The following is a 21,445-nucleotide window of genomic DNA, read 5'->3' as shown; positions in this document are numbered from 1 at the left end:
AACCTGTATTTGAACCCAGGGCAACTCCTTGATTTCATTCTTTCTTAGTCTACTTCTGTCTCATCTCAGCCTTAAATGCACAGTATTCACAGTTAGCTTATGGTTTTCTTAAAAATCGTCAGGACTTATTAACTGAATCAGTTACTATCAGTTTTGTAGGTCTGCCTAATTGTCATCTAATCCAGAAAGAAACCTAAACATTTGTGTTTGAAGAAGAGATGTGAAGACATGCATCCACTAATTTTGAATTTCAAAATAATAAGCTCTCAAAAACAATTATAAAAAATATTCAACACCTAAAAGGACTTTACAAAGTTTGGCTGAGATACATGTCTTATTCTCAGGACATTCAAAATGTGCATGTCGATGAATCAAATCCAGATGGAAAACACGAAGACAAGATCCGCAGATCAGAAATATGAATGTTTAATTGAAAGGCTTTTGCAGTTACGTCGCTTGTATGTGGGATGGCAAGTTGCACACAATGCTATTTGATTTATTCTCTTCTTTCTGAATTTACAGGGCTTGGAAGTATTTTGCACAGAAGACGATCTGTGTTCCGACATCTACTTAAAGTTCTGCGAACCTCGAGATAGAGACGACCTCTACCATTGTATTGCTGCGTATCTAGGTTTGGTGCCCACCCTTCATTGTATCTCTTCTTGTAAAGGTCATTTGACCCCTAAGTAACTGGGATAGAAGCTAAAAGACGAAAAATGTCATCTCCAGAATCGCCTCTCTGTGGTTCTGCTTACTTCTTCTCATCAGTAACTATAGTTGCCAAAATAAGATTTTTAGAAAACTAAGGGAAATATAAATAAATTTTGGCAACAGTTCATTACAACTGTGTGTTCTAGGAACTCTTGATAAATATATTTAAATGTTTTTTCTATCGCAACAACCTCCATATTAAATGGATTATGAGGAGTTCATACAATTATTTTTATGTCCAGTTATGTCTAATGGTAGTTTATGAAAACCGAGGCTCAGTTTTTATTGTGAGACCATGAGCCATCCAGTCATGTATTTGTGACAGTTGATTGTGATCATAATCACAAATGCAAGAAATGAAGCAAAAGGGACACGTGAACCTAATGCTCAGTATAGTACCTGGGACTGGAATCCCTTTTACTGACTGATATTTCATCAGTCTTCCGTGGTGAATGTAAATTTCCCCACCTTTTTTAGAGAAAACACCTGTATTTTTCTTTTCTGGTGTAAACATAATATTAAATTGCCTGGCCAAATGAAATTATTCTTTTTTACAGAGGTGCCAGATGACTGGAGTAGAGTGATTTTTAAAAACGGTTGTAGGGATTTTAATGCAATCTCTATTCTGTTTGCTTTTCTAGTGTGCTGTGACACCGTTTATGTGCTAGAATGAAGCACATCCTCCCTTAGAAATGAATTTTCTCTGAGGAAGGAATAGTTTTCTTTCTGTAAGGAATATATTTTATTTTACAGTGGGTTTAGAGTTAACTTTTTTTTTTTCCTTCTTAGTTAAGCTCTTTAGGTTAACTTAAAACATTAATATAGCTTTGGTACAAGTTTATTCTTATCTCTTGCCTCCTGATTTAATTTTTTTTTTTTTTTAATTTTTCTAACTGTAACAAGATCACAACAAAAAACTCAGCTTTCATGGTGAGTCCTAAAATTTCAAGTATGAAAACTTGCCATGGTCTAAATTATAGTCTGTGTGATATAAAGCTGTCAGTTTTCTTCGAGTTTCTTCTTAAGATTGTTTATGTTGTGTCTGTGGTATTTTAAGAGTAGAACATGAGTACAATAAGTATTTTGATTTTTAAAGCCTCCAAAAAAGCAAACCCCCTGCCATTTACTTGATTCCGACTCCTAGCGACCCCATGAGGGCGTCCAAGGCTGTCAGCCTCTGTGGAAGCAACGCCACATCTGCCTCCCGTGGAGCCACTGGTGGTGTCAAACCACCGACCGTTCGGTTAGCAGTCAGGTGCTTTAACCACTGCGCCACCAGGGATCCTTTTTAAAGCCTAGTCACCGATTAAAGAAGAAATTTGGTAAAAGTAAATAAGAAATTTTATATCGACAAATTAGAGAAGTTGCTTGATGCACCCAATAAAAAAGTTGAAAATAGAATTTTCTAAACAAAGTGAAAGATCTACATGTGGGCCAGTTGCCTTGATTTTATCCTCCCTCTGAGAGGAAGTTATAGTTGATGCCGTGTTACAGATGCTTTCACTTTTACTGAGACATTTCTGGCTCTTTCAGCTTGAGAAAGTTGTCCCTTCTGCCAAATACCTTTTTCTCATATAGCAGTTTCTTTTCTTTTCATTATTTCTGACATGCGTAAATAATATGTAGTCATTAACAAAAATAGTATAACTCTTCCAGATTTGAAAGAAGACTAAATGACTGTTTTGTTTTGATTTCATAAAAAAAGTTGAGGAAATAAGCTTTCACAGATGGCCCATAGCTTTTTAAAGGCAGTAAAACTCAAGCACATTTGGAAGTATTTTTCATTAGCTGTATTGTAGACTATATGTAATGTAGTAAATATGTATTACCAAGTAAATACATATACAATTGCCTCATGCTTTCATATTTGTTTAGGTTATGTCATGTTTGGGGGATTGGGTAACAATGATATTTAAGCATTTTCCCCCTTGGATCTTGGAGATGTTCACATTTAATGGAACAATTATATGGGTGAGAACAAGTCAGCAGCCTACTTTTCCTTTGCTTAAAATGTGTTTTTCAGAAATGCATTGAACGGTTTACATCTGAAGCATCTAGATTTTATGTGTTAATTCCAAATGAGCCAACTACTTGCACAGTGAAGTGGCTGGCTCCGTGGCCCTTTTTCCCTCAGAGCGCCACGTGGCCGAGCACACTGCCGAGAGCTACATGCTGCAGTGGCAGCGGGGCCTCATCTCTAACTACCGGTACCTGCTGCACCTCAACAGCCTGGCTGACCGGAGCTGCAGTGACCTCTCCCAGTACCCCGTGTTTCCGTGGGTAATAAGGGACTATCACAGCTCTGCACTAGGTAAAGGCCGTGCACGAATTCTGACAAAGCTGGGTTTGGAGTGGTCACCTCTGTTGGCTTTAAAGGAGAGAATAAATTATGTTTTAGAGTCAGGATGTGTTAAGTGAATAAATTAGAACCTGTTTGGGTTTTATTACTAAAGATTGCCCATCTCCATTCCAAGATACTGAATGTGTTATATAAACCAACCAAAAACCAAACCTGTTGCCATTGAGTCAATTCCAACTCACAGCGACCCTATAGGACAGAGCAGAACTGCCTCATAGGGTTTCCAAGGAGCAGCTGGTGGGTTCGAACTGCTGACTTTTTTGGTTAGCAGCCATAGCTCTTAACCACTGCGCCACCAGGGCTCCAGGTGTTATATAAGTATTGTATGTTACACGTTTTCTCCACCATCTCTTAATTTTTTTGTTTTAATCTAAAAAAAAGTACTTTCATACGTTAAGGGCACACATAGGAAAGTATGTACATGATTTTAATCCAGCATTTTCATTATTACTTGTAAGTATCATGTTTTGAAACATTTAAGTTTCTCCCTTTGAAAAATGGGACTCAGTTTATCATATTATTTTAAAAATTACATTAGAAGATATGGTTACCAAAAGTATTAACTATTACAGAACATTTGAAAAATACTGAAATAGTCAGAAATAATCATCTATAATCACATTACTGAGAGAGAAGCATTTTAACAAAAATGTTATAATTTTATCTTGTAATATTTTAAAGTTATAGACTATTAATAACAGATTTCTATTGATAGTTCACTAAATCAAGCCCTTGTTCTTGAAAGAGATAACAGACTTTCTAGGACTGTGAGAATTTATTTCTATGATAATATTCTGGTCCCCAGATTCTAGAATAATAATATTCAGTATAATTCAAACTTAGAAAATAAACCTTGGTAGAATAATGGCTTTTAAAATGTGCTAATTTTTTGTTATTTCACTTGGAATATAGTTTGTATTAACAGATTTTTTTTTAAAGTCAATATACAAGGTGTTATCAAATTAGAGATATTACTATTGAGTTGGTATTGCTAACTTAAAACACAAAAAGTTCTAACCTTTTCTTTATAGCCACATCAGTAACCAATGGAAGTACTAGTAATTCTTAGAGACCTATCTCAATTTTTTAAAAAACTATTTAATTTGTAGAAATAAATAAAAGTGTGCGTATGAATCAATTTGGGAGAATAATGATATTAAGTACAAGCTGGAATTATGTATTCCTTTTCTTTTATAGACTTGTCAAATCCAGGAACCTTCCGGGATCTTAGTAAGCCAGTTGGGGCCCTAAATAAGGAACGGCTGGAGAGGCTGCTGGTATGTGGTGCACTTTGGGTGCCTTGGATTCCAGGCAGCTTCATGAGCTGTGCTCTGTGTTTTTCTAAGATAGGGAGAGATGCATGGGAGTGAGTGGAGGGCCTACATAATAGTTTTCTCCCTTACCCCTGTGCAGTAATGAATCGCCTTTCGATAAAACAATTAGGACTTTATCCTTGGTTCCTGAGAGATACCTTTTAGAATTTCCTGAATAATTGAGGTGCCTTTGTTATCCAGAACCTCCAGATCACAACTGAAGATTTGTGCCAGTGAGTCGATGCTAGCTAGCCAGGCCAAAAGTCCACATGGTAGCCTGATGTCAGCTAACCTCATGATCTAACCTATCATGTATATGCAGTGAGGCCTCAATCACGACTGTGTAGTGAAGCCAATGAAGGTACTGAACACAGAGGCTCCAAGAGCTTCCTGGTTGGCAAAAGGAGGATGACGTACCCGCTTTGGGATATGGAAGCTCTGCGTTGAGAACCCTCCCAGACCTTGCCCATGTGTCTCTTCTTATGATCCTGATTTGTAGCCCTTAGGTCCCTGCTGGCACAGTGGCTAAGCATTTGGCTGTTAACCAAAAGGTCAGCAGTTCAAATCCTCCAGCCGCTGCTCACTCCTTGGAAATCCTGTAGGGTCGCTATGAGTCAGAATTGGCTTGATGGCAGTGGGATTTTTTTTAAGTACAGTACTTTCTGTGAGTTCTGTAAGTCTCTCCAGAGAACTATCAAACCCAAGGTAGTAGTGGGAGCCAGCAGGTGAAAGTAAGGGAGAACGGGGGAGGCCTCTGAGCTTGCAGCTTGCATCCTGAAGGGGTAATGGGAAAACCCTGAAATTGTGGCCTTCAGGTTAGAAGCAAGGGCATTGCATGAACTTTGGAGTTTGTGGCTGTTGCTGCCCTATTTGGCAGTCTGAAGTACAGTGTCCTTTTAACTTGTGAGCCCTGACCCAGCGCCAGGTGGCTGGAGACAGAGTACCGTGTGGGTGGCTGATGTCAGAGATAATTGAGAACTGGGAAAATGGCGATTTGATTAATCTTCACATTTTGGGGACTAGACTTGTGTTCATTCTTACCAACAGATCTCCCTTCACCCACGAATGTAGCTGCTCATCATTTGTGTTTTTTGTCTATAGCTCAGGAAGTAGCGGGGTAGCCTAATTTACAAGTTCACTGACTTGTTTTCATGAAGGTACTCTGTGATAAATTCCACAAGAGATGCATAAAGTCAGTTCTGTTCAATCAGCTCCCACATTGTTATCACTAAGCCGAGAAAACCAAGATACTTGTGTTTATTCACAGATCATTTTCCTCTTTTTATCTTCTCCTTTTCCTATTTGAGAGAAATTAAACAGACAAACAAACAAAAAACCAAACCCATTGCCATTGAATCCATTCTGACTCGTAGCGACCATATAGGACAGAGGAGAACTGCCGCATAGGGTTTCCAGGGTACAGCTATTAGATTCAAACTGCCCGTCTTTTGGTTAGCAGCCAAGCTCTTATAACCACGGAGCCACCAGGGCTCCTAGAGAAGAATTAAGGAGTATAATATATCTACGCCGTGATTTCTTTTAGACTTTAACTGCTTGAGCCAGCATAGAGCAATGCTTTTTTGTTTTTCTTTTTCCTATATTGTAGACACGCTACCAGGAAATGCCAGAGCCAAAATTCATGTATGGAAGTCACTACTCTTCTCCCGGTTATGTCTTGTTTTATCTTGTTAGGATTGGTAAGATTCTTGATCATCACCCCAGTTACATTTTATTTCCCTGGATTCTTGAGTGAATCTATGATATGACTTAACTGGTAATTTTTTCTCTAGCACCAGAGTACATGCTGTGTTTACAGAATGGAAGATTTGATCATGCAGATAGGATGTTCAACAGGTTTGTTATATATACTTCCCTTATTATTTAAAAGCTTTTTTTGGTTATATATGTATGATATGTGTTCGTCAAAAAACTAGATATAAAGAAAAATATAATGAATTTTTTTTCAAAATCACTAATTGATATATCTCGTTTCCTTTCAGGCTTTTTTTAGGGCGGTGTGTGTATGTCTATAAATTTGGGAACATGTTTTTTGTGACACATAATTTTGACTTGTGTAGCCTAATATTACATCCTGAGTGGCTTCCCCATAGTATTCAAAACAGTGATTTTTTTAAAAAATGATTTATATCACATTTCAACACATACCATAATTTATCTTAACTGTCTCTACTGTTACCAACATTTTATTGTTCTAAATAATCTGCTATGAATTGAATTAACTACCTGTGAATATTTAAATATTTTACTTTTTTTATTCTAAAAGTAATATTTCTTTACCAAAAAAGAAAAATCAGAAAACATACAGAAGGAAATAATACTTAATATCCCACCACGTTGAGATAATAATCACAGATAATCTTTTGGATTTTTTTTTTTAGTCTTTTTCTCAAATCTATGCACATATTTATAATTCCTCTTTGAAATGAGCTATTAAAATACCTATTGCGGTTTTTCAGTGTTTAAGGGCACACCACTGGTTGGCACTCCACGAGGCAGTGTGCCTGTGGGGGGTTAGTGGACTGTGGAATTGGCCCCCCGGGTCCATGTCCTGACTCCATCGTCTCTACCTCTGTGAGCCCCAGAGAAGTTGATTAATACTCTCCGGGCCCTGGTTTTCTCATGGTTAAAGGGGGTCCTCCAATGGCTGTTGAGAATTAAAGGAGCTGATGACCTAGGTGCATAGGAAGCTGCTCCTGTTTCCACAGCCTGGATTTTAAGATTAGTTGTTTTTTTTTTTTTTTTTTTCATATTTAGTATTGCAGAAACTTGGAAAAACTGTTTGGATGGTGCCACAGATTTTAAAGAGGTACGCAACTAATAAAGCTAATGGTTGACCAGACGTATGGTTTCTATGTGCATTAAAAAAAAAAAAAAAGTTTTCTGCTCTTCTTTTTTTTCTCCTGAAACTTTCAGTTGATTCCTGAATTCTACGGTGATGATGTCAGCTTTTTAGTCAATAGCCTGAAGTTGGATTTGGGAAAGAGACAAGGAGGGAAAATGGTTGATGATGTAGAACTTCCCCCATGGGCATCGAGTGAGTATTGGAATATTGAGTATATAAGTTCTTTACTGAGTAGTGCGGAGTCAGTATTATCCTTTTATTAATTAGATTTTTTTTTTAAAAAAAAAAAAAAACAGTATTCTTTTTCTAAATGAGCTGATACCAGTCCTAATAAAATCAGAAGTATTCCATGAGTCTGTGATGTAAAAACACTAATAAACATTTGAGAGATCTAAATGTTGTGAAAATGATTCTTGCCACTTTTTCCCCCAAAAGACTTATATTTTATATGATGGAAAAAAATACTTATTTAGAAAGTCTACCCTACCCTACCCTATTCTGGAAGCTTTACGTAAATATGGATAGACAAAAGAAATAGGAGAAAATGAAATGGAGACTTCGTGGTGTTGTGACTCAGTTTGGTCTGATAGGTCCTGAGGACTTTCTCCAGAAGAGCAAAGATGCATTGGAAAGCAGTTACGTGTCAGAGCATCTTCACGAGTGGATTGATCTCATATTTGGCTACAAGCAAAAAGGGAGTGGTGCTGTTGGCGCCCATAATGGTATGCAACATTCACTGACATTTACCGTTTGGTGGAAACAAAAGCAAAGGAACAAAAGTGGTAGGCTCGAGCTATCCAGCTTATTTCTTCAGCAGCAGCATTTTATACGAGAAAACAGTGCCTACAGCTCAGTGACAGTGGATTAGACAATGAGTAACAGAGGAAGAAATGCTCTTAGCTAAAGAACGCCTACCTCACCATGATTCCAAGAGCTTGTATGTCTTTTTCTAAAGTCTTCTGATTTCAGGTGTGTTCTTCATCCTGGTCAATAATTTCAATTAAAACTCAATCAAAATATGATACAACAGTGACCTCAATTCCAATGAAGGGCTGCAGGGTTTCTCTTTAATTGAACAGGAAGAAAGCACCTTCATCCAGTTGTCCGAAAAGACAGGCTCAAGCCTCAGGCTCGTAGGAGGCTTCCCCTCAGGCTCAGTTCTTACCTGCGTCCAAGTTTCTCAGTGTTGCTAAAAAGAAATGAGCTGGAATCTAGACCTGATTGCTCACAGGGCTGTGCAGGGTAAAACTAATCATATTAGTCACGCTTCTTCTAAGGAGAGAAGAATGCTGACTGAGAAATATATCAAGATAACCAGTCGTCAAAGCTGACAGAATTTTGTTCAGTAAAAGGTAATAATTCAAATCATTACTCACTGGAGCTGGATAGGAGTCTGTTGTACAAAGCAAACATCAATGTCTTTGAGAAGAAGTTTAAAGTTGTTGAGTTGTTTAATTTCTGAGCAGAGTATGTTATAATGAAAGAATAGCTTTTATGTCTCTCTTCAGTAGTGTTTTATGTCTCTCTCTTCAGTGTTTCATCCCCTAACCTATGAAGGAGGCGTAGACTTGAACAGGTACTTACATGCCTATAAGGAGTTTCTACTTAAGTTACAAAATACCTCTTTTTCTAAATGATTACTGCAGAGATTTGAGAGTATTAAGGTATGGAAATTTTACAGTGAATTATCTTACTTTCATCATTATGTAAGTTACTGAACCTCAGAAAGTTATTTAAAGATTTGTGATGTGGTTTAGACAGTCATGGCATATAGTTGCTGTTTTTATCTGAGGTTCATCTCCCTCACTGATTGTGGTGTTTGGGAAACATGTACCCCAGGCACTGTCCCCTGTGGGCTCACCACGCGGTTTGTGCTCTGTCCTGAAGCATCGAGGATCCTGACGAGAAAGTAGCCATGCTGACCCAAATCTTGGAATTCGGGCAGACGCCAAAGCAGCTGTTTGTGACCCCGCATCCTCAAAGGATCACCACAAAGTTGAAAAGTTTGTCTCAAACATCCAGTCACAACGCATCCATGGCCGATTCCCCAGGTAAGTGTTGTAAAGAAGGTGGATGTGGGCGGGTGCCTTCTGCTTATCTTCTTTGGTGAGGATGACTCTGAAGATGGGCCAAACCATGAGCTGGCGGGCCGCTTAGGATGATGGAGTTTACTGTCTTACTGTAGCTCTGGCGAAAACAGTTACCCATTTTTGTTGCTGTCATTTTAATTACTGACTTTAAAGTAAATCGAATTGCTTTTACTTTCTGGTAATTGAAGTAAGTCAGATTTGACGGTATTTTCTCGATATGGTTCCCTTCTTTTCTGTGGTTTCCATGCTGGTGTATGATTCTCAGCGAGTCCCTATGTCATGTTGGAAAGTCCCGGCCATAGCTGCTTACGGCCACAACCCTCCCCAGGGGACCTCCCGGGAGGGATCCCACTGTCCCCAAGTCTCCTCTTCCTTACCCATCAGCAAATCTTCAGCTCTGACTGTTCTGTTTTCTTTATTTAATCATTTGAAAAACATTCACAGAATAGCTATTGTGTGCCAGGTTCTCAAACGTACTTGACCCTGTTCTCACACCAAGTATTTGGAAAGGAAGAAACACTCCCCTTCATCCAGTTGTCCATGTTTCACAGTCCAGAAAAGACAGGCGCAAGCTTCAGGCTCCCAGAAGGCGTCTGACACTGTATAGAACCTTGAGGGCAAAGTCATCTTGTTTCTCACTGTCTCCAGCTCCACCTGCTGTCTGTCTGATGCACACACAACAGAGCACCCTCACTCAGGCCTGGACGAATGGCGGACTGGAGTCATGTGACTCAAGAGTGGCTCAGAGTCCTTCTTTAGGAGATGATACCCCAAAAGGCTAAGTGATGAAGACCATAGGGTTACCTTGTGATGCAGTTGAAACCCGTGCTGTGCCTGGTCACCATCCCCATAAACAGTGTCATGTGAGTGTGCTAAAGGACAGCTGTCCTCCCAGGCCTTCACGCAAGCAGAGTATGGAAGCCAGCCTGGAGCTGGAGCCCCGAGAGGAAGGTCTAGACGGCGCTTGGGGTCATTGATTTCATCACAGCTCCTTCCCCTCAACACCAAAACAAAACCACGTGTTCCTAGGGAACAGCCAGGTTTCTGCAAGGATTGCTGACAAGGCTCAGCCTTGTATTGCCTCAAGTTCATAAGTTATGGGCCAGGTAAAAACTTTGCAGACACTGGTAAAAGTATAAAAAGACAGTACTGAAAAGTACATTCTTACCTTTCTCCTCACGTCCTTTATTTTATTTAGACTATACACCTTAGTGTTTTTCTCTAACTAACTTGGAGCTCTCTGACAGGTATATTCCAAAGCAGAGTTTTGGCGGGCACTTTGTTTTCTTGGTTGTTTGACTTCAATAGAAAACATTGTGCATCAGATGCTTGCTGTCTGTCAGGAAGATAGCTGACTCACTCAGCAACGACTTCATGTAGTGTCTGCAGGTGAAGAGTCCTTTGAAGACCTGACCGAAGAAAGCAAAACCCTTGCCTGGACGAACATCACCAAGCTGCAGTTACACGAGCAGTATAAGATCCACAGAGAGTAAGAGCATTGCCGGCCTCGCCTTGTCGCCGATTGTCCTTGAAGAGTTGGGGTGTCAGCTGGGAGTTAAAGTTTTTTCAGCCGAGTCAGGGGGAAAGCTCTCTTTCAATGTCCTCATGGTTGTTAAACCTCCCTAGAATGTCTGCGTGATTTGCCACCCGAGGGGGATGTGGCAGGTGCAGGTTTGGCAAAGGTGGCTTGCTTTACCCACCATGCTGTCCTTCCTAAAGCCTGTCCCTCTTAGAGCACGAGGCGCGGTCTGCAGACCTTGCACAGTTTTGTGCCTCTCATGGACCCTTGAGGTCTTTGATAGGGAACCTATAGGAGGAACGTGCTACATCTTCCTGCAGGGTTGAATTTACTCAAATTTAGAGGGGAAATGCATCATTAAATAAAAAAGAGAGCAAACATGGGTAGAAAACATTAATTTTAAGAAAGTGCACATTAATTTTAAAAATAGTACCAATACTTCAAAGACATTGGCTTGCTGTTGGACCCAGAGGGAATATGTGTGTGTTCCTTGTGAGAAGCACTCGAGCTAGCCGGAGCCATCCTGTCATAAATGAGAAAGCCCAGGTGCAGAACCTTGACCTGTTCTGCTCCATGGCCACAGAGAGCACGGCTGATGTGTTCACAATATGTGCACCATTGGCCGTGGTGGGCCTGGACGTGCGTGTCTCATTTAGGTCAGTAGTTCCAAATCAGAGTACAGCCTCCTGAAAATAGGTACCCAGAATACCCAATGCCATCTAGTCAATTCCGACTCATAGCGACCCTATAGGACAGAGTAGAATTGCCCCATAGAGTTTCCAAGGATCGCCTGGCAGATTTGAACTGCTGACCCTTTGGTTAGCAACCGTAGCACTTAACCATTATACCACCAGGGTTTCCTGAAAATAGGTAGTACCTCCTGATTCATTATAACGATGGCTGTTCTTTTCTCAGCTCCTCTAAATAGCAAGTAGAAAGCAATCTTCCAGTCCAAGGCGGTGAAAAAACAAACCTTTAAAGAGGACACGCTAGAAGCAGACACTGCGTGATTTTGAACATATGCTAGATGTCTCAGTTATCTAGTGCTGCCGTAGCAGAAATGCACAAGTGGGTGGCTTTAACAAACAGAAATTTATTTTCTCACAGTTTAGGAGGCTAAAAGTCCAAATTCAGGGCACTGGCTCTAGGGGAAGGCTTTCTGTCTGCTCTGGGGGAAGATCCTTGTCTCTTCTCAAGCTTCTGTTCTTGGTTCCTGACAATCTCACAGATCTTCACCTGTGGTGGCATCTGTTTTCCCCATCTGTGCTTCCTTTCTCCTGTCCCTAATCTGCCTTTTTTTTTTTAAATACATTTGAAAGGTGATGGGATTAAGACACGCCCTATCCTGATGTTTTATTAGCATAACAAAACTCTATCCTCAAATGGAGTTACATCCACAGGTATAGGGTTTAGTATTCCAGCACATATTTTGGGGCGGAACAATTCAGTCCCTAACTCTAGGGAACGTAGATTCAGTAATGAAGCAGTGAGGTTACTGTAAAGAAGAGTTTCAGTGATTTTGGTCCTGGCTCAATAAGGTGGAATTGAAGGAGAATGACTGCTACTTTTCCAGCCGTCAGAAATAGGTTACACGTTGAATGTGGAAGCTAGGTGAGCCAGGAGTGGGAGTGTCTTCTAGACACAGAAGTTTGCCAGATCGAAATGAGAAGTTCCCAAGAGATGATTTGGTAATGGCAGGTGTATGCTGGGACAGAGCCAACAGACAAGCCGTGAAGGACACATTAAAGAAACTTGGTAAAATTAGTCAATGACTTTAGTACATGTGGCATAGTTCATGGTTGTGTCGTAGTACGTGGTCAATAGTCATTTATAAAACTCTTTGCTTTTAAACAGGGCAGTAACTGGAATAGCGGTCTCTTGCAATGGCTCATCAGTCTTTACCACGTCCCAAGGTATGTTTTCCTTTCTGAAAAGCTGTTTATCCAGAATCATAAAGGAGCCAGGTTTGTTAACTCCCGGTTAAAGAGTCTGCTCGTATGAGCTGCCTCCACAGAACACACATTTAGAGCAGTTAACGTAGGAATCTTACATAAATTTTGTTGTAGTTTGCTGACAGCGAAAATGAAATGCCTTGCTGTTGCTGATGAGGTTTCCTAAAACATTAGTTACAGTGCGGAAGCAGCCTGTTGGCCTCGCCTCACGTGGGAGGGCCACATCACGGGCAAGGTCAGCAGTGAGCGGCTCCTGTGGCGGGCAGGGACCCGGCGCCTGGCAGCAAGTGCAAATGCCGGTTTGCTCTTAAGTTTTCCAGTTTCGTCCCTCGGTGTGTATTTCTTGAGATATGTGTACTGTCGGATTTAGCTCAGAATCTAATCCATGCTTTGTTAATATGGCTGTACATTTTACAAATTGTGAAAAATCCCTGAAATGCTTAGTTGGTGTGACTTGTAACTATATTTTAATGACACATTAGAGTTTTTAACTGTCTTGGTCTTAAAAAAGGACTAAGCAAAAAGCATGCCTTACCGTCTATACCATCGCTTTCCCTGGCGGTCTGTGCAATACGTGATTGTTAAACGTGCCTTGCCCTCCTTATGCTCAGGGCTCTGGTAGACGCTTCAGGGTGTAAAGATGAAAAGGATGTTACCTTAGCTGTCCTGCTCAGGTCATAAGAAAACTAGTTTTGATAAAGCTAGTAGCTGCCTGTTTTTTAATGAGGTTGCTAGTTCTTTAGTCTTTATTGTAGGAAATGCTGTTTTCATTCATTAAGGTAAGAAATGGTGCTATCCAACTAGTCACTCCCTGCTAAATCAGTTACTACTCAAAGTTGCCATTATCGTGGCTTATTCTCTATAACACTTCGTATCTTTTTCCTGCAAATACTACCTCAGATTTCATAAAACAGAGTTTTCCACAAAGCGTAGAAAAACGATTGTATAGTTAAACAAAAAGAACTTAACATGCAGTGTGTACACCAGTGGGCCAGCTGGGGTTACCCATATTATGCTTCTAATAGAAGTAAGCAGTCCCTTGCCTTGCCAGGATTTCTACCTTCTGAGTTTGCCAATATTATAACACAGGACGAAACGTTTCAATTTTAAGCAAAACTTGTGTTCTAAAATGGATTTGTCTGATGTGGTTTGTTCAGTCCTCAGCTCATTGTACTTGTATGGCCTTGTAAATCATGAGTTTTATGAGCATCAAGGTTTCAAAACCCAGAGGCTTACTAAGCATTACATTGCTTCTTTGTGGATCTGCCAAATAAAGGGGAGAGATTTTTTTTTTTTTAAAGTCAAAAGCTTGTTTCTTCTCACTTTTAAATTTTAGTAATTTATACCACTGCCTTAGGTCTATTGCTATTGTCACCCCAAAGTTACATTTCTTCCTCAAATGTTCAGTATATGTGTAGGTATGTAGGCCTTCACGGGGACCCGCTACCTATTAGATTTGCTTTTACAATATTGTTGGACATTATTACCTGACTCAAGCCATGATCTTTTCAATCACCTCATATGCATACAAAAGCTGGGCAGTGAAAAAGGAAAACAAGACAAACTGATGAATTTGAATTGTGTTCTTGGCAAAGAATATTGAACATACTGTGGCCTACCAAAAGAATGAACAAATCAGTATTAGAAGAAATAGTCAGAATTCTCCTTAGAAGCAGGGATGGTAAGACTTGGGCTTGCTTACTTTGGAAAGATGAACTGTTAGAAAAGGACATCATGGTTGAAAAGGGTCCCCCATAGAAATAACAAAATGAAAACTAAATCTGTTGCCATTGAATCAATTCCAACTTATAGCAATCCTATAGGACAGAGTAGAACTGCCCCATGGGGTTCCCAAGACTGTAATCTTGACTGAAGCAGACGGCCACATCTTTCTCACATGGTACGGCTAGTGAGTTTGAACTGTTGACCATTCAGCTAGCAGCTGAGTGCTTAACCACTGTGCCACCAGGGCTCCTTATGCAGAAACAGGGGGAACCCTCAATGAGGTGGACTGACACAATAACCTCAACAGTGGATTCAGACATATACCAGTGATCACGAAGATGGCACGGGACTGGACGGTGGTCGTTCTATTATACGTAAGGTTGCCATGAATTGGAGCTGACGACAACAGGGAGGGAACATTTGGTCTTGAGAAGAGTATCTTGACACACTTGTGTCTGTCTCACGGCCTTCTGCACTATGATCAGGATGCCCCAAATTAATGAGAAAATCAGACATTGAACCAAATAGTCAGAATTGCCTAATGGAAAGGGCATTCTTAAGAATCAAAAGCAAGGTTGGGGAGAATATCAGCATTAATACTCCTCAGAGAAAAGTTGAGGGCATAGAGTGCTTGGTTGTCTTTTGTTTTCAGGGTAATGCCAGAGAATGTCTTTATTTAGGCTCATGTTTATAGATTCTAAGGCTACCGTGTGTTGGTTTTGCTAAAATGAGATTGAAATAGTAAGTTGTAGTAAACAAAAAAAATTATTTGAAAAGCTCATTCTTAAATTTATTGTGTTATATGTTTACAGTTTGGGAAATGTTACAAACTTCAGATATGAGGCATTTGAAGCATATTAGAGTATTGTAATTTGTGAATCATGGTTTTTAAGAGGTTCTGGTACACTTAAAGCTTCTGACAGCCAAAGAAATTAAGAATTTAGACCTTTTAATCTGTATTTTATTATTATTTAGAAAGCTAGCAGTTCTTTTCTGTAAATGCTAATTCAGTACAACAGTATTATACCATAATCATGCTATTCATTAGAAGGAAAATTTAAATTGCCAAAATCTTTTTTTTTTTTTTGCTTTTGTTATTATAGTTAATATTAAAATTGCTATTTCATTCTTTAACTTTTAGTTTATATGAGTTATTAGGCTTAACTCTGCCTTCACTCATGCTAAAATGTCAGCATGACACCATGTTGACACTGGGCTGATGTTGGCTGAGGCCTGAGATCAGTGAGCCAGCTTGTTCTCAAGTTCTCCTGGGACTGTGCTGTCCGTTGGCCACAGGAACAGGAAGGAGAGCTGTTCTCTTGTCATATGTGATGCTTAGGAAATCTTATGTTTGCTTTCCCATTATTAAATTAGATTCCACCTTGAAGATGTTTTCTAAAGAATCTAAAATGCTACAACGAAGTATATCATTTTCGAATATGGTGAGTTCGTTTTAATCTTACCAATGTTATTATAGATATTCATGTAATAGTTTGTTTTATACGTACATATACATGTAATGATATTTCTCCCAACAATTATTTTGAGTTTATTTCTGTGTGGTATCTACAGACTACCTTACTTAGATGACTTCTGAATTCAGTTTAATTATTTTTTCAGATTGCCCCTTTCTCATCTATTGTGATTTCATTTTTAGCCTAAACAATTTGAAGAGCTGCCCAGTAAAATTCTCCTTGATAAATCTTTCCTTTTTTGAACTGTCAGACCAGATGTTTATGTTCTACTAAATAATGCATACATTTCTGAGTTGGTCCTGGTGGCCAATGGTTAAAGTCTCAGCTGTTACCCAGAAGGTTGGTGGTTCAAATCCACCAGTGGCTCTGGTGCAGAAAAGACCTGGTGATCTGCTCCTGTAAAGAGTACAACCTGGGAAACCCTATGGGGCAGCTCTGCCCTGCCCTATAGGGTCAGGTTACCTGATACTAGCAAACCAACTCTTCTGAAAAAAGACATTGGTAATGTAAATCATCCAAAAGATTTTGAAATGACTTAAAGAATTTTGGAAGCTTTCCTTACTCATGTAATTTTGTAATCCAGAGAGGATATTTTCATTCCTAAGAATTATTCCCCCACCCCCCGCCGCCAAAGATTTACTCCATGGTGTTGATAGAATTCATCCACCCAGGGTAGTTAGGACCGTCCAGAGCCCATGGCAGTGTTGATAGAACCCATCCACCCAGGGTAGTTAGGGCTGTCCAGAGCCCATGGCAGTTTTGATAGAACCCATCCACCCAGGGTAGTTAAGGCCGTCCAGAGCCCATGGCAGTGTTGGTAGAACTCACACACCCAGGGTAGTTAGGGCCGTCCAGAGCCCATGGCAGTTTTGACAGAACCCATCCACCGAGGGTAGTTAGGACCGTCCAGAGCCCATGGCAGTGTTGATAGAACCCATCTACCCAGGGTAGTTAGGGCTGTCCAGAGCCCATGGCAGTGTTGGTAGAACTCATCCACCCAGGGTAGTTAGGGCCGTCCAGAGCCCATGGCAGTTTTGATAGAACCCATCCACCGAGGGTAGTTAGGACCGTCCAGAGCCCATGGCAGTGTTGATAGAACCCATCCATCCAGGGTAGTTAGGGCAATCCAGAGCCATGGCAGTGTTGGTAGAACTCATCCACCCAGGGTAGTTAGGACCGTCCAGAGCCCATGGCAGTGTTGGTAGAACTCATCCACCCAGGGTAGTTAGGGCCATCCAGAGCCCACGGCAGTGTTGGTAGAACTCATCCACCCAGGGTAGTTAGGACCGTCCAGAGCCCATGGCAGTGTTGGTAGAACTCACACACCCAGGGTAGTTAGGGCCGTCCAGAGCCCATGGCAGTTTTGATAGAACCCATCCACCCAGGGTAGTTAGGACCGTCCAGAGCCCCTGAGAGTCATTGGGCTAGATGGGTAATAAACTTGACGTACTTTGACATTCTTTGCAATCTTTGGGACCCCCATGTAAGAGAATCAGTTTCACAAATGCCAGATGTCTTTAGTAAAACAATCTCTAAAACTGATTAGAAAAAATCCAAATCCCATTTTCACCCCATCCTCACACCACAGTATCCAATTCCAACACAGCTTTTACAGTATTGCCATGGGAAAATGGGGCCATTCACCAACGGGCATTAGAGGAATAAGTCCACAATGGTCTCTGGAAAAAAACCTGAGGATCCTGATTCCTAGATTCCTGTTCTTTGCGTCTAATGTCACATGGATTTAAAAGCAGCTCTAATGAGAAACACTAAGGAAGTCTTGACAGCTATCCATCTCAGGACAAGCAGCCAGCATCAGTTATGATTCTGTGTCTTCAGTTGCCCCCGTCACAGTCTCTAATGTGGAAATAAACTGCTCAGTGTCTCAGCTTCATTTTGTTTCATGGTGCTCAGGTTCAACGGCAGGTCTGTTGAGAACAGGCAGCCAGGGTCAGTCGCGGGGGCACTGAAGCAAGCTGTCCACATGAGCCCTGGCCCTGCTCACTGCAGTGGTCGTCAGGACGGACTGGCACCTGGAATTTAGCCAGCTGAGAAAACCCAGATAAATATGAGGAAAGCCAATATAAAGAGAATTTGAGCATTGATTTTTTTAGAAGCTTATGAGATCGTTTTACCATATTAGGGATTTATTAATTATTGTAAGTTATTAATGTTGACTTATTTGTGTTTCAGGCTCTGTCATCTTGTTTGCTGTTACCAGGAGATGCCACTGTCATAAGTTCTTCGTGGGATAATAACGTGTACGTATCTGTGAGATGCTCCTTCGTCAGTCCACAGGCATTGGAGCTACCTTTGTGGGTACCTGGCATTCAAGGACAGTCTTCCACTGGCTGGATACTGGGTTGTTTTCTAAAGGAAACAAACATTAATATGGGCATTGTTACCATTAGATTGGCATTGGATTATTTGAACCTAATAATTTCTTCAATTGGACTCTAATTTTCTCTAAGTTTTAAATTGAAGTGAAAGCACAGATAAGCCAAAATCTGAAAAGTTCTAGTTTTAAATTCAAATTCGAATACTTTGGTTTAATCACATGAGAATAAGTACTTTCTAAGTCTAGTGGGTCTTAATAACTCCAGAACTAAACAGTGTCATGTTTCTTGATCATGTCTTACAGTTAGGCTTGACTCCTGTTCTAATAGTTCTCACTGTCTTTTATTGTAGCTATTTTTATTCCATAGCATTTGGAAGACACCAGGATACATTAATGGGACATGATGATGCTGTGAGTAAGATCTGTTGGCATGACAACAGGCTGTATTCTGCATCATGGGACTCTACAGTGAAGGTTGGTAAATTTTTAACTTCGAATGTTTAGATAATAGAAATACTGTAAACCATGCCCCAACCTGTTAATGTGTTCAATCATTTCACTATTTTTCACAGTGTCAGTGATATATAACCCCCCCTCCGCAAAAAAAACCAAACCCATTGCTGTTGAGTTGATCCTGACTCATAGTGACCCTGTAGAACTGCCCCATAGGGTTTCCAAGGAGTGGCTGGTGGATTCAAACTGCCAACCTTTCGGTTAGCAGCTGAACTCTTAACCACTGTGCCACCAGGGCTCCGAGTGCTGTGTAAGGATATTAAATGTTATTGTTTGTGTCTTTGTTAATTTATGCACTTCTTGATACAATAGGAAGTTACCATGAATTTTGTGCCGTGTGTTCAGCTGGGAGTTGAATTATCTAGTATTCATGTGATAGCTGAGTTGTAAAGAAATGTACAGTAAAACCCCGTCTTTATCTGTTGTGATTGGGACTAGTAGTTGGTCAGTTCATCAGAAAATTACACCTTAAAGTGAGGAACTGTTAAAAATACTTACCAGGTATTTAATTTTAACATGCATGTATATTCATTCACCTTTCTTTTGATATAGTACCTTGGTCAGTCTTTTGTTTGGAATTTTGCATAACTTCTTGCATAAACCACACCATATTCATCATCTTTGGTTTTCAGTTTTCATTTATATAAAAGAAAGCAAGAACCTTAAATCCTTAGAATTCTTTAGTAGGAGTATTTCAGAATCTTCCCCTTGGCCAAAATTCTCGCAGAGTTTTTTTGGCCTTTACCTAATTTTTTTTTGTGTGACTTGCCTTTTTGAGTCTTCTTAAAGCATTAATAGAGACTACCACACTTTTGGAAACCTTGGTGGTGCTAAGGCTGCTAACCAAAGGGTTGGCAGTTCAAATCCACCGGGCAGTCCTTGGAAACTTTATGGGGCAGTTCTACTCTGCCCTATAGGGTCACTATGAGTTGGGATCAACTCGACAGCAATGTTTTTTTTTTTTTTTTGGTACCACACTTTTGTACCCACATTTCCTTAAAACCAAAAAAAAAAAAAAAAAAAAAACCCAAACCCATTGCCGTGGAGTCTATACTGACTCATAGCAACCCTATAGGACAGAGTAGAACTGCCCTATAGGGTTTCCGAGGAGTGCCTGGTGGATTCAAACTGCCGACCTTTTGGTTAGCAGTTGAACTCAACCACTATGCCACCAGGGTTTCTGTATGTCCTTAATTCACACAATATGTAAATCACGGAATTTATAATAGGAAGTGCAACCGATTCAAACAGATTTGGGTATGAGCAGTCAACTCTAGGTGAGCACAAGGCTGGTGGAAATACAAGCCCAAGCATTGTGGAGAAGGTGCTGGGAGCATTATTCAGTTTAATTTGATGAACAACTATGTTAGATGGAAGTTGGCCAATGCTTTTATGTTAATCTGCTAAACATCTCACAACATGGTTGAAGCTAGAGGGCATTACGCTGAATGACATAAGTCAACCACAAATGGACAAATACTGTATGAGACCACTGTTATAAAAATTCATGAAAAGGTTTTAGAAAGCAGACAGACCTGCAATATGTCCATCCTAGGTATGGTCTGCCATTCCTGCAGAGACACCCAGCACCAGAAGACAGCGCTTTCATCTGCTTGCTGAACTGGAGCATGATGTCGGTGTAAGTAGGGGCAAAGGCCGGGTGGGGCGGATGGGGGTTGCTTGGTTTTGCTTGTGTGTATATATTCCTTCATCTTTCGCTTTGTTTTGATTATTGAAGGAGATATAAACTAAATCTCAGTTCTTTGAGTTGGCTCCTTGGATTTGACTCGCCAGCACGTAACAGCAACATAGCTAATGACTGTATTTCTGAATAGAGCACTCATCAGTGTGCTTTCTTCCTTAGGTAGATACAATCAGTTTAAATGCTGCGAGCACACTGTTGGTTTCAGGCACCAAAGAAGGCACAGTGAGTATTTGGGACCTCACTGCTGCCACCATGTTGCACCAGATACCGTGCCATTCAGGGACTGTGTGTGATGCTGCTTTTAGCCCAGGTATGTAGTAGCCATTTTAATGCAAATGATACCGGGTGAATTGGAAATGTTGTTTTGAAGTAAACAATACAAATTTAAAAAGAAAACCACTGTTTGCTGATTAAAGACATTTTGCCTGTAGCTGAAGGTGCTTCGTTCCCAAAACACATTGTACTTGTGGCATTTGTACCTAGCAGAAAAGCATTAGTGGATATCATTCCTAACTCACTAGAGAAATTTATAAGATGTAGCTGAATGCATACCAAAGTGCCATCCCCGTGTCTTGGAAACAGAAGCATGTCAAGTCACTGGTTTAGTACAAGGAGCTCAAGGACAGTGCAAGTGGAGATTAAGCCACTGGGTTTAGAAATAAAATCTCAGAATAACTGAAAACAGCTTCCCAAAGCTCTTGCCTGTATTGTGCATGTTTTCCATGTTAGACAGCCGTCATGTCCTCAGCACAGGAGAAGACGGTCGCCTTAACGTCATAGACGTGCAGACTGGGATGCTCATCTCGTCCCTGCCTTCAGAAGAGCCGCAGAGGTACATTGCCTTGAGTCCCCCTGCAGACGTTTATAGATATGCTCGTGTGG

At 40.4% G+C, this 21,445-nt stretch overlaps 1 protein-coding gene across 10 annotated transcripts in view; it reads left to right on the top strand.

Moving 5' to 3' along the window:
* NSMAF (neutral sphingomyelinase activation associated factor) overlaps window positions 1-21,445 on the top strand; it is a 72,440-nt gene that overhangs the window by 48,312 nt on the left and 2,683 nt on the right. For 7 of the 10 annotated variants that reach the window (XM_064267715.1, XM_064267716.1, XM_064267711.1 and 4 more), the window contains 19 exons: window positions 523-631; window positions 1,615-1,641; window positions 2,846-3,022; window positions 4,268-4,347; window positions 5,990-6,080; window positions 6,174-6,237; window positions 7,159-7,210; window positions 7,318-7,438; window positions 7,837-7,968; window positions 8,780-8,822; window positions 9,134-9,297; window positions 10,717-10,825; window positions 12,710-12,768; window positions 15,907-15,974; window positions 18,201-18,268; window positions 18,696-18,819; window positions 20,414-20,497; window positions 20,723-20,873; window positions 21,293-21,395. In XM_064267715.1, coding sequence (XP_064123785.1) covers window positions 523-631; window positions 1,615-1,641; window positions 2,846-3,022; window positions 4,268-4,347; window positions 5,990-6,080; window positions 6,174-6,237; window positions 7,159-7,210; window positions 7,318-7,438; window positions 7,837-7,968; window positions 8,780-8,822; window positions 9,134-9,297; window positions 10,717-10,825; window positions 12,710-12,768; window positions 15,907-15,974; window positions 18,201-18,268; window positions 18,696-18,819; window positions 20,414-20,497; window positions 20,723-20,873; window positions 21,293-21,395 — 1,826 coding nt within the window. The remainder of the gene's footprint in view (window positions 1-522; window positions 632-1,614; window positions 1,642-2,845; window positions 3,023-4,267; window positions 4,348-5,989; window positions 6,081-6,173; window positions 6,238-7,158; window positions 7,211-7,317; window positions 7,439-7,836; window positions 7,969-8,779; window positions 8,823-9,133; window positions 9,298-10,716; window positions 10,826-12,709; window positions 12,769-15,906; window positions 15,975-18,200; window positions 18,269-18,695; window positions 18,820-20,413; window positions 20,498-20,722; window positions 20,874-21,292; window positions 21,396-21,445) is intronic. The other 3 variants (XM_064267713.1, XM_010588313.3, XM_064267718.1) reach the window with 2 other exon arrangements.

Source organism: Loxodonta africana, chromosome 14 (genome assembly GCF_030014295.1).
Source record: "Loxodonta africana isolate mLoxAfr1 chromosome 14, mLoxAfr1.hap2, whole genome shotgun sequence".
Lineage (NCBI taxonomy): Eukaryota > Metazoa > Chordata > Mammalia > Proboscidea > Elephantidae > Loxodonta > Loxodonta africana.
This window is presented reverse-complemented; position numbering and strand designations above follow the sequence as displayed.